This window comes from Mytilus edulis, chromosome 3 (genome assembly GCF_963676685.1).
Source record: "Mytilus edulis chromosome 3, xbMytEdul2.2, whole genome shotgun sequence".
Classification (NCBI taxonomy): domain Eukaryota; kingdom Metazoa; phylum Mollusca; class Bivalvia; order Mytilida; family Mytilidae; genus Mytilus; species Mytilus edulis.
Window position 1 is genome coordinate 75,813,108 of NC_092346.1, and position 13,586 is coordinate 75,826,693.

Here is a 13,586-nt window from a genome sequence, read left to right on the forward strand (position 1 = left end):
TCATATCATGCTTCTCGCTTGAGATAGAAAAATTATCGCTAGAAACTAAGGAGGTCACGTGGCGTTGCTAACGAAATTGACATTGAAATTGACAACGTCGTCATAGGTAAAATAGCGATAAACAGATTATCATTTATCATCTCAACTCGATTGCTTTTCTCACTTTCGCTGTACCAGCTCAAGCGAGAAAATCAATCTCGTTGAGATAATCAACGATAATCTATAAATATCAATTATCTTATGTTTGCTTCATTGTTTTTTTTTAAGGAAAAGTGTGAAAAGTATTTTTTTTTTAAACTAGAGCCTCGCAACTTAAGGATGCATGACAAAAATATATACAGATTTGACGTTTTTAAGTGTAGATTCATTCCTTTCTAAACAGTACTTGTTTTCCAAAATTGAGAAAATTGTATTTGTTGTGGATCAAGCTTTTAAATTTTTATATATTTTGTTGAACATTTAAATTTGTGGTTTCTTCATATACATAAAATACATGGAAATTTGTATCCCATGAATAACAAGCATTCTGTGAGTATTGCATGGTTATACATAGTCTTGATAAATATAGATTCTTACATTGATACGAGTGGATTATTGGATTTAGGCAGATTCCAAAAAGAAATGAAAAATTCCGTCAAAAAGAACAAATTAAGAAAAATAATACTAACTGTTATTTGAATGATAATGTGTGAATGTTATATTGAATAAGAATGTTATATTAAGCAAGAAAACCAATTATTGGATATGATTGTTACCATTAAAAGTAGAAATGATCAAAACAAGATGAAAAATCTGAACTGTTTGACGGAAATTACTTCCAATTTTTTGACACAAGGTTCATGTTTTACGATGCTTTAAGTTGACACTGGTATAATGGTTTTTATTAGTGTAGTTTGATTATTCAAACATCCCTGTTTCTAAATCTTTTGCTTTTCTTTTGTTAAAAACATCTGTGATATATATTTTTTCCAATTTCAAATACATTACTTATTAGATGCTTGTCTATCAATAAATTTTATGATAGCAACAGGTTCATAAAATCTTGCCACATCATTGTAGGTACTTATATAAGCCTGTTAAAATTGTATTTAATAATGTACATTAAACATACACATTTTTGAAATTTCAATTTACTTTATTTAATCAATAGTTTTATCAATTCTGTTGCTAACATAATTTCTGTCAAACTTGACATTTTATGTTAGCAACATTTGGATGTGCTACAAATTAGAGTTATCTGTCCTGGGTTGAAATCTTTTTAAATTTCAGGCAGCAGTATTTTGCAGGAGTTCTTAATATGACTTTCAACTAGGATAAAATCTCCAATGTTGGTTAAAAATGTCAAATATATATTGTCTGTCAAATTTATTTATGTTAGCACAATCTTATGTTAGCAACAAGTCCGTCAATATCTTATGTTAGCAACACATTTTAGTCCGTCAAATTTTATGTTAGCAACAAAAAAGTCTTTCAAATGATATGTTAGCAACAAAAAAGTCCGTCAAATGTTATGTTAGCAACAAAAAAGTCCGTCAAATATTATGTTAGCAACAAAAAAGTCTGTCAAATGTTATATTAGCAACAAAAAAGTCCGTCAAATGTTATGTTAGCAACAAAAAAGTCCGTTAATTTTTATGTTAGCAACAACTTAATTTCTGTCAAATTTTATGTTAGCAGCATTGTTCATGTCTATCAAATCTATGTTAGCAACTCAAAGATAATCCTTTTTTAAAGTTATTAAAATTCCTTTTTTATTGGTGCAGATGTTCCGAAATGTTTTATTCCAATTTGCCTTTCGTATAAAATCAAGATATACATCCAAACCTTGATAATACTGAAAATATCAGGATTTTTTGTGTTTCTAACATAAAAATTTTCCGTCAAAATGTCTGTCAATTTTGTTATGCTAGCAACATTTTTTTAAGGTGTTCTTTATTTAAAAAATATAATGCGAATAGAAATATTTTTTGTCAAAAAGTGTTTACTTATATAAGTATAACATGTATTCCAAAACAGAACTTCATTGAAGTTGATTTTGTTAAATATATTTTTGGGAACTTTTCAACTTTCTTATTTGGAATCTGCCTTTATCCAATCGAGATAGTTAAATTATAAATTTTAAAGTCTTTGCCGAAGCTCAGACTTTAAAATTTATAATTTATCTATCTTCATTGGATAAATCCGACGAGGACTTTAAAATTTATAATTTAACTATCGAGATTGGATAAATCCGATAATCCACGAGTAATTACGTGTATGTAAGAATCTGTTTCTTTAATGATTAAAAAATACATATTCTTTTTTTGTTAACCGAAAAATCCCCTTCCAGTGCCTTTCACATTGCACGAAGTTGTCAATATCATTAACACCTGTATGAGCGTCACTGATGAGTCTTAGTTATGTAGACGAAACGCGCGTCTGGCGTACTAAATTATAATCCTGGTACCTTTAATAACTATTATAGCATATTTGAATTCATCCAGTTAGCTTAAAAGGTCATGAACCTTAAAATCATCCAATGATCTTTTGATCACGGCAACCACACGTTGATTAAATGTTTTATACAATGGGTTTTGAAAGGGATAAATTTCCATAGAATTTGAGAAAACTGTATAATTATCAAATCAATATCTTCAAGACGGCCCTTGTTTCTATTTTTTTTTGGGGGGGGGGGGGGTATCTTTTGATAGGCTTCATATAAAGAATGAAAAAAAAGAAAAGATAGAACATGTAGAAAGGTTGGCAATATTGAAATCAATTGTTGTTTAATGTAATTTCGTTTCCTTAATTTAGGATTCAATTTTGACCAATGGAAGAGATCTGCATCTTCTTAATCTAAACATTCGATTAAAGTTGATACTTAATTATCTAAAGTTCAACTGAATTCTGTGTTTTTTTAAATCTTAATTGTGTACCACTGAACTGCAGGCTAGGGACATTTTCCATTTTTTGTGTCAGTAGTAAGATTTTTTTTTTCTTAAGAAAGTTAGGACTGAAAAATCTATTCAGTTTTAAATTTCTATTGATAAAGTTTCCAGTTACAACTCTCATCACAGGGATACAGATACTAATAAAAAAACAATAAGATTGATGTAAACTGTGTGAAGATTGTTTCCAGATCCTACATTTTGAAATATTTGTAAATTTCATGAATAAATAGGTTTAAACTACAAAATGCAACATTTTTAATTTAGTTTTAATGGAAGACTACTAATCATAAACTAAATGTCACATTTTAAGTGTTTCAGATACATTAACTTTTTTTTTGGGGGGGGGGGGGTATCTTTTGATAGTCTTTATATAAAGAATGAAAAAAAGAAAAGATAGAACATGTAGAAAGGTTGGCAATATTGAAATCAATTGTTGTTTTATGTAATTTCGTTTCCTTAATTTAGGATTCAATTTTGACCAATGGAAGAGAATTGCATCTTCTTAATCTAAACATTCGATTAAAGTTGATACTTAATTATCTAAAGTTCAACTGAATTCTGTGTTTTTTTAAATCTTAATTGTGTACCACTGAACTGCAGGTTAGGGCCACTTTCCATTTTTTGTGTCAGTAGTAAGATTTTTTTTTTTCTTAAGAAAGTTAGGACTGAAAAATCTATTCAGTTTTAAATTTCTATTGATAAAGTTTCCAGTTACAACTCTCATCACAGGGATACAGATACTAATAAAAAAAACCAATAAGATTGATGTAAACTGTGTGAAGCTTGTTTCCAGATCCTACATTTTGAAATATTTGTAAATTTCATGAATAAATAGGTTTAAACTACAAAATGCAACATTTTTAATTTAGTTTTAATGGAAGACTACTAATCATAAACTAAATGTCACATTTTAAGTGTTTCAGATACATTAACTCTTTTTTTTGGGGGGGGGGTATCTTTTGATAGTCTTCATATAAAGAATGAAAAAAAGAAAAGATAGAACATGTAGAAAGGTTGGCAATATTGAAATCAATTGTTGTTTTATGTAATTTCGTTTCCTTAATTTAGGATTCAATTTTGACCAATGGAAGAGAATTGCATCTTCTTAATCTAAACATTCGATTAAAGTTGATACTTAATTATCTAAAGTTCAACTGAATTCTGTGTTTTTTTAAATCTTAATTGTGTACCATTGAACTGCAGGTTAGGGCCACTTTCCATTTTTTGTGTCAGTAGTAAGATTTTTTTTTTCTTAAGAAAGTTAGGACTGAAAAATCTATTCAGTTTTCAATTTCTATTGATAAAGTTTCCAGTTACAACTCTCATCACAGGGATACAGATACTTATAAAAAAACAATATGAAGCTTGTTTCAAGATCCTACATTTTGAAATATTTGTAAATTTCATGAATAAATAGGTTTAAACTACAAAATGCAACATTTTTAATTTAGTTTTAATGGAAGACTACTAATCATATACTAAATGTCACATTTTAAGTGTTTCAGATACATTAACTTTTAGTTTAGTTGATAACTACTCATCAATTGAGGTGCTCCTGAATTGGAGCAAGATTCTCAAAACAAAATTTTACAGAAAAAATGAAAAAATCGTTTTTGTCCATAAATGGGGCATAAAAAAGTACGGAAAACTGATTTTCTAAAATGATGGATGGACAGACAGACAGACGGAGGGAGTGCAAACCTTAAGTTAGACTCCCTTTTGACTTCGTCAGGTGGGGACTAATAATGAATCCAGAGTGTTCCTTCTCTGTTCTGTTCCTTATCGATGTAGAGCCAACATGCTTTTATAAATTAAAAGGAGTGCTTTTCAAAATAAAAGTAATTTTATCAGCAGGGATATAACACAAACTTATTTGAGTCTGCTGCTGATCTTGGTCTCAAAGGATGCACTGTCACAAAAGATGCAGCTAAACAGTAATTGCAATAGAGGGGTATTTATAAGCAATAGACATAAGTAAGTTGACGGTTACAGAATATCTGTTTCACAGATGAATATTTGTTCCAAATGTCGTAACCACAATTGTGTCCTCTTGAATGCCACCTACAGATTTGAATTTTCACCGGGTTTGTACATACATGATCATTAGCAACACAACAAATGCCACATGTGGATCTGCTAATTCTTCATAAGCACATGAAATCACTCCTAGTTTTTGGTGAGTTTGTTTTGCTCAGCCATGGCATTGTCATTTTGTTTTCGGCATATGATTTTGAATGTTCCTCGAATATGTTTCCCCTCCCTGACATATCCAAACAGTTTGTACTTACCACGCTTTGGTATATTATAATGTGTATCATTAATATTGAAGTAAAAGTCTTGGTCTTTTTCAAAATTTCCTTTATCAAAAACAGGTCTGAAATAGTAGATATTTTCTTCAAAATGTGATGTCTATCTAAATATTCACTTTTTACAGATAATAGATGCAGAAGTGAATTAGAACATTGTATACATTATCAAGATTAAAACATATAAGTGTTTAGATTTTGAGAGTATAAGTCTCAACAGTAAATTCTCAACAGAAATTGTCTATTGAGAAATAAACAAAACTAGAATTCTTTTCTTAAAATATTTTACAACAAAACATTATTGTTAGTTATACTAAATTATTCATGACTTACCAGTATTTTTTTCATAAGATGTTTAGTAAAATGTGCAGTTGATCTTTATCATATATATGTTATGGAGTTTATTACTGACATCGGACTTGGGTGTCTTTTAAACTGAGATTGACTGTGTGAATTGCTTCCTCTTTCTTTATTCTACATTGGCTATTTATAATTATCATCAGAACAGGTATTGTGAATATGGGAAATAATTGTTCTCAATGTTGTAGACATTAAAGAATCATTTCTAAATTATCCACAATTACTGGTATGCATATTTTACCTTAAAATGATATTTTCTCATTACATCAGTATAATAATCATTTATATTTCACAGCTGAACTTTTTATCATAATTACTTACTTTAAGAACATAAATATTTTCTCATACTCATCAGCTTCCATTTTTCAGTATACATTCAGGTGAATATATCTAACTCATTAACACTTTTCATTTTACATATAATTACACCTTATGTAAGAATCCGGGGTTTTGATTGGTTAATAGCCAGTGTATTTTTCACCAATTTACTGTTATCAAATGAATATCGTTCATTTTTAACGCCGCCGGGGTATTTCAATATCAATAATCATATAATTAGCATTTAAAATCTGTTTTGATTTAGAATATAATCAGCATTTAAAAACTCTTTTTATTTATATAATAATCAATCAGGTGTAAACTAAACTTCAGCATAATTGGAACATTTGTTATACTCATCAACATATAAGATAAGTTCCTAATATCAGTGGAACAAATATAATACATATGGAAAAATTATTCCATGACATAATTTCCGCAGAACAAATATTATTATAATATTGTTTCCCTCAGGAACAAATCTTAATCGGAACAAATATACGTTGACACATCCAGGTGTGGGATTTTCTCACTGCGTTGAAGACCCATTTGTGGCCTTCCACTGTTGTCTGCTCTTTGGTCGGGTTGTTGTCTCTTTGACATATTCCCCATTTCCATTCTCAATTTTTGATAAAAAGTTATTGTATATATGGCTGCTAACTTACTGTATAACAGGACAGCTGTAGGTAATCTTTGATAGAATTGAATCCTCTTCTAAGCAAGTATAATCTATAATGGTAAAAAAAAATCACCAATATAATATATTTTCAAGAGAGAAAAACTAAAGGCTCCAAGGGTCGTGTGTTTCTCACCTGATAATTTTAATTACCTTGATTAAGCTTAGAAGTGTTATTACATGTATTCAGATAACAGGAACAGTCTTCTTGTGTCGGTTTACAATGACAGCTGTCCATAGGTGATGATTCAAACGTGTAGCCTCTATTGTAATCACATCTACATGTTCTGTCTTCTGATCTTGACCCGTTTGTGTAAACTACTTGGCCCTCCTCATTGCAAACTGACTTTTCATAAACACATTTGTTTCCAACATTAGAAAACATAGGCCTTGGTTGGTATCTATCAGGAGGACATTTTTTTGAATCCACATTACCCGTGATTGAGTCCAGGACAGCATAAGACCCTACAATTAAAAGATTTTGTTTAATTAATTTGATCTGAGCATCAGCTATCATAAAACATTAATGCATCTGTTTCATTTTCTTATGCTGTAAAATTGAATGTTTAACCATACCTACGTTTTAATAAGTGAAGAGAGCTGATTAATCAGCTATTTCTTTTTTTATTTGTGGTTTCAAACCAAAGGCCCAAAAAGTAGGTAATGTTACTAAGTGGCTTAAGTATATAAGTATAATATATGTTTTATAATTAATCAACCCCAGTTACTATAGAATCTGGGACATTTATTGAATTCTGATGGCATTTCTGAAGAATTTCAAGCCCGGTCGGAAAGAACATACAAGAAAGTAGTACATATTTTAAACAAAATAGTTCCTACGCATAGCTGTATCTTTGTCAATAGTGGGAATATTTGGGTAGTTTTTGTATCAAATGAAAGCTTGGGGACTTGGGATCACTGCAGAACCCTTGTTGAAAGTTTTACTTCAATAATAAAGAAGTATATGAAATTTTAATAGGAGGGCACATTTGGCCTGTTGTTCAGATCAGAAGTTCCTGTTTTTGTACTATAAAACTTCGGGGAACCAGTACGCTCTAATATGCAATTAAAGGTATGTTGATTCTTTCAGCACAAGTCAGGATAAGATACAGTTTTGACATGAAATAACTGCCACTTTATTTGAACTTAAGACAAAGTAGCCATAAATGCAACCCTTTACAGTGACAATTGGTCACATATGTTGTCAGAAATCATGTTACATTATTTTTTTTTATGTTACATGCAATTATGTTAGTGTCAAATTACAGCCCTCAAATTGCTACAATAAGGTATGTTAGCCTTTTTTTGTCATTTAGCATGCACACAGTTAAGATTCTACCTGACACTTTATTTTTTGCATTATCTATCACTGAAACCAATGAAACTTGTATATTATGACTAGGTTATAGTATAAATATTGTTTGGTGTTCATGTATTATTGTGTTTCTTAGTAAATTATTTATTTCAAGAAAAATTGTGGTATACTTATATAGGAATTCTAAAATCTCACTTGAAATGCATTTTATAACCATTTTAGCAAGTTGTCTAGCTTGGAGATACATAAATTGCTCTTGTTGATCCATGTTTATGCATAAAAGTATGTTTTTTACCAATTCACTATCCTTTTTCAACATGTAGAAACCAGATGCTCCGCAGGGCACAGCTTTATACGCCCGCAGAGCTTGAACCCTGAACGGTTGGGGCAAGTATGGACACAACATTCAAGCTGGATTCAGCTATAAATTTGGATTGTGATTAAATAGTTGACACAGCATAGGTTTCTGACACAGAATGAATGTGGTCTAACGAACTTAAATTTTTTGTTTTGCCTTTGAGCAATTCACTATGCTGTTGAATATTAATCCTCTCAAAAAAATGTTTGAAGAAATTTTCTTTTTATTTATGAAATCTGAAAGGAGAAAAATTGAACCCCCCCCCCCCCCCCCCAAATTTTTTTTTCACATCCCCCTTTCCCTTATTCCAAAACTGATCTCAATTCAAATTTCTAATGGAGTTTGCAACAATAACTACTCATTTAAATACATCATAAAATATTAAAATGTAAAAAAGTGCTTGTTATCAATGAATGGTAAAGATTGTTTTAATTTATCAGTTGGTAGTAAAAGTGAATATACATTGTATATTGTATAAAACAATGATTTAAGTTGATTCAACTACAATCTGGACAAAGAAAGATAACTCCAATTGAAAATTTCTTGCTATTGCACAATATTGTGCAATTAGATATTTCTTGCTATTGCGCAATACTGTGCAATTGAAAATACTTGCTATTGCACAGTATTGTGCAATTGAAGATTTCTTGCTAATGCACAATACTGTGCAATTGAAAATTTCTTGCTATTGCACAATACTGTGCAATTGAAGATTTCTTGCTCTTGCTGAATACTGTGCAATTAAAAATTTCTTGCTATTGCACAATACTTAATATAATAATTTTGGATCCTGATTTGGACCAACTTGAAAACTGGGCCCATAATCAAAAATCTAAGTACATGTTTAGATTCAGCATATCAAAGAAGCCCAAGTTCAATTTTTGTTAAAATCAAACTTAGTTTAATTTTGGACCCTTTGGACTTTAATGTAGACCAATTTGAAAACGGGACCAAAAATTAAGAATCTTAATACACAGTTAGATTCGGCATATCAAAGAACCCCAATTATTCCATTTTTGATGAAATCAAACAAAGTTTAATTTTGGACCCTTTGGGCCCCTTTTTTCTAAACTGTTGGGACCAAAACTCCCAAAATCAATCCCAACCTTCCTTTTATGGTCATAAACCTTGTGTTTAAATTTCATAGATTTCTATTTACTTATACTAAAGTTATGGTGCGAAAACCAAGAAAAATGCTTATTTGCGCCCCTTTTTGGCCCCTTATTCCTAAACTATTGGGACATCAGCTCCAAAAATCAATCCCAACCTTTCTTTTGTGGTCATGAACCTTGTGTTTAAATTTCATTGATTTCTATTTACTTATACTAAAGTTATTGTGCGAAAACCAAGAATAATGCTTATTTGGGCCCTTTTTTGGCCCCTAATTCCTAAACTGTTGGAACCAAAAATCCCTAAATCAATCCCAACCTTTCTTTTGTGGTCATAAACCTTGTGTTAAAATTTCATAGATTTCTATTTACTTATACTAAAGAAATAGTGCGAAAACCAAATGTCTTCGGACGACGACGACGATGCAGATGACGACGCCAACGTGATACCAATATACGACCAAAATATTTTCATTTTTTTGCGGTCGTATAAAAATGGTAATTTTGAATGAAATAGTATTGTAAAAAGTTCAGATCATAATTAAAATGAATACTATTATTTCAAACTGATGTGGCTATAGTCTGATGATAAATTACCTTAATTTAAAAACTGTAATCTGATACAAGTCAGACGTACAGACGTACAGATGAAAAGATGGATGCAGATAGACCAGACAACATTATGACCCATTCTATCGTACTCATGGTTGGGCATAAAAATGTAAGAAATCTGTGTACCTGGCCCTGTAACTTTCCTTTCTTTGCATGTATCCCTATATTCATCCTCTTCAGAACGCTGTAAGCATTGGTAATTAATTGATTTGTTTGGACATTTCAGTTTTGCAACTGCTTCCCATAATATTCTCTCTGGACAATAATGAATAATTCCAAATACTTCAACTAATGATCTGCTTTCCAGTTTTTCCTGAAAATAAATGAATAAAAGCTATGTTACACATGTTAAAACAAAACAGTTTGCAACATCAGTATCTAATTAAGTTACATTAATTGTGTGTTTAAAAACTAGACATGAAATTAGATGTTATGTCATTACAAGCAATTATGAAGATATACAAATACCAATAATTACATGACTACAATAATGACAACATATCAAAACAGAAATTAGTACATACATTCATACATTGTTCCTATATGTAGTTGTTACATGAAAACATTACTGATATCATTAAATAATGCTTAGACAAAGAAATGTAGGCTATATAGCTATAAAGCATGTTATGATAATTTTTCTCCTTTCCAAATTGTACTCCATCATATATGACTGAATAGGGTGAAAAAAGGGAACATTCAGAATTTAACCAAATTTGCTTTATTTTACAGATTTTAAAGAAATTAACACAAATATGAAGTTTTATAAATATTTAATGAAGATTGATAGAATCACAGTTTACAGTATGCATTATTAAGTCTACTTAAAGTCCTGGATACAAAATTAATTCATAATTTTTGCATATTTGTAATTTAAATTGTTAAGAAGTGCTTATATTTACTCTTCGCAGTCATTGAAACTCATAGATCCTTCCTGAATATTTTGTATTGGGTGTTTGTGTCCTTTTTGATAACCCAAAAGTAAGCCGCAACACCTAAATCTGCTTTTTTGTCACCACGGCATAATAAAAACAAGCTAGAAAAACAAAAATATCTCAACAAAACTAATTACAATAGTGTGTTCTATCCCGAATATGAACTAAATATTCTAAATTGCTAGAAACAGCAGAATGATTTAGGAAATTTGAGGCCCTAGGGGCAAAAATCATAGAAAATTGCCTACCCCCTGGGTCATAAAACAAATAATTTAACTTGTAAATGCTATGATGTTATGATTTAAAGTTCTTGATATAGAAAACAATAACTATGCTTGGAAGTTATGCAAAAATCAGATGTTAGCAGTCATCTCTATAACATTTTAAGTGAATTTATATCTCAGACTGGTATCTGCATACATACAACTATTGCAAATATGGCTTTGTTTGAACACTTCTAGTATATATATTAACTAAATTGTGTCAGATATATGGTTACAGATGATATTGTTGTGACAAGAATTCTAAATTGACCATTAAAGGCAGAAAATGTGTACTTTAATTGACAAATAGGCATATAGTAAGATGTGGACAGGATACAGAGGATGGATTGGATACTTTATATAATCTTGAATGATGTAATGATTGAATGCTAAACATTACATTTATAGTATTCTGATATGCTTTCAATATGTTATCAAAACAGTTTTGAACAGGTTCTAGGCATGTTTTTTATCAGAAAATATGCAAATAGGGTAAGCTGGCAATAATTAAAATCTTGTTTTCAAATTCTTTAAAAAATTGAAACAGGGGAGGGGGTATAAAATGTACAGTAAAGAAAAACTTAGAGTATACACAGTGATTTCTTTAAGGCTATAATTTTGATAAATGAGTATTGATGTGAGAAAAACTGATTTTAGAGAGTTTTCTATTTGAATAAATGTTTGTATAGGTTGCACTTTGTAAATACAGCTGTTTCTCAAAACACGCCTTTTTTGGGGATATCTTGAATATTCATAGATATGTCTCACCTTTTGTAATTTTGGTGGTATAAAGCTATAAAGCAAATACTAAATCCAAATGGCAATATTTAAACATGAAAACTTTGCAAAATATTCAAAGGTCAATGAACCATGGATAAATCATCAGGACCAAATAACCTCCATGGAAATGAGAAAGATCAATGCTAATAAAACTTCAAACCAAATATCATTGACTTGTCATAAGTGGTGGCTTTACATCAACCAAAACACAAACTTCAACTTGTAAACTATGTAAAAGTTTCATAGTCAATGAACCATGATGAAGAGATGGGGCCATATTTTCTCCATGAAAAAGAGAATTGCAGATGCAAATACAAATGCATACAAAATATAGTTGACTGAACATAATTACATTTGTAGTTACTCTGAAACTGTTCTAATCACAAACCTTAACATCTTAACTATGCAAAACATTTAAAGTCAATAAATAGACCAGAACTGATGGGGCGGATCCAATTAATCTTCATTGAAAGTAGATGTGCCAATGATTATACAACTGCATACCAACTATCATTGACCTGTCGCTAGTGGTTCTCCATAAACTGATACAAACTGCCGCCGACGCCAGAAACAGCATACCTACACTTTTTTGTAAGTCCTGCTTTTTGACTACACGAGACAAGGATTAGTATTTGTCGCAGAGGTCGAACCCTGAACAGTTGGTTCAGGTATGGACACAACATTCAAGCTTGATACAGCTCTGAATTTGGATTGTGATTAAATAGTTGACACATCATAGGTTTCTGACACAGAATGAATGTTGTCTAATGAACTTATAACAAAATGTTTGCTTTTGAGCAATAGACTATGCTGTTGGAAATTTTCATTTTAATTTCTGAAATCTGAAATGAGAAAAATTGTATCCCTCCTCACGACAAATTGTTATTTACCCCTCCACCCAAATTTTGTTACCCTCCCCTTTCTTTTATTCCAAAAATAATCTCAATTAAAATTTCTAATAGAGCTTTCAACAATAACTACTCATTTAAATACATCATAAAATATTATAATATAAATATAGATATAGATAAATTGTTAAAATTAATATTAATTAATAGTAACTTCTAAAAATAATTTTACAGCTAATCATCTCAAGCCAATCATCATTTCTTAGTACAAAATTTTCAAACAGTGTAAGGGAGGTAAAAAAAAAACATTTATAATAGAATTCTTTAAATAGAATTGGATTAACCTCCCTTACACTGCTTTTTAAATTGTCAAAAGTGTCCTTTAACCAGAAAAACCCTTGTTTTTTCCCTTCTTTGCCCCTAATTGCTAAATGATTTGAGCCCCCCTTAACCATTCTTTCGTAGTATGGAAACTTGTGGTATAATTTCAGAGAGATCTATACACTTAAACACAAGTAATTGACTGGAAACTACAAAAATGTTTATATGGGCCCCTTTTTTGGCCCATAATTCCTAAACCTTTGGGACCATAACCCCAAAAATCTTCCCCAATCTTTCTTTTGCGGTTATAAACATTGTGTCAAAATTTTATTGATTTCTATCTACTTATACTAAAGTTATTATCCGGAAACAATGCGTCGACGACGACAACATGGAAGCATTATACGACGCAAACAAATTTTTGCGGTCGTATAAAAAGGGTAAAGACTGTGGTT

At 30.4% G+C, this 13,586-nt stretch overlaps 1 protein-coding gene across 1 annotated transcript in view; it reads right to left on the minus strand.

Moving 5' to 3' along the window:
- The window catches only part of LOC139515424 (uncharacterized), an 81,163-nt gene extending 68,924 nt beyond the window's left edge, over nucleotides 1-12,239 (minus strand). Inside the window, exons 1-5 of the mRNA XM_071304994.1 lie at nucleotides 12,177-12,239; nucleotides 10,111-10,297; nucleotides 6,744-7,055; nucleotides 6,580-6,643; nucleotides 5,219-5,304 (exon numbers count right to left, since the gene is read on the minus strand). Of these exons, the coding sequence (XP_071161095.1) occupies nucleotides 5,219-5,304; nucleotides 6,580-6,643; nucleotides 6,744-7,055; nucleotides 10,111-10,297; nucleotides 12,177-12,239 (712 nt within the window). The remainder of the gene's footprint in view (nucleotides 1-5,218; nucleotides 5,305-6,579; nucleotides 6,644-6,743; nucleotides 7,056-10,110; nucleotides 10,298-12,176) is intronic.
- Between the last annotated feature and the right edge of the window lie 1,347 nt (nucleotides 12,240-13,586).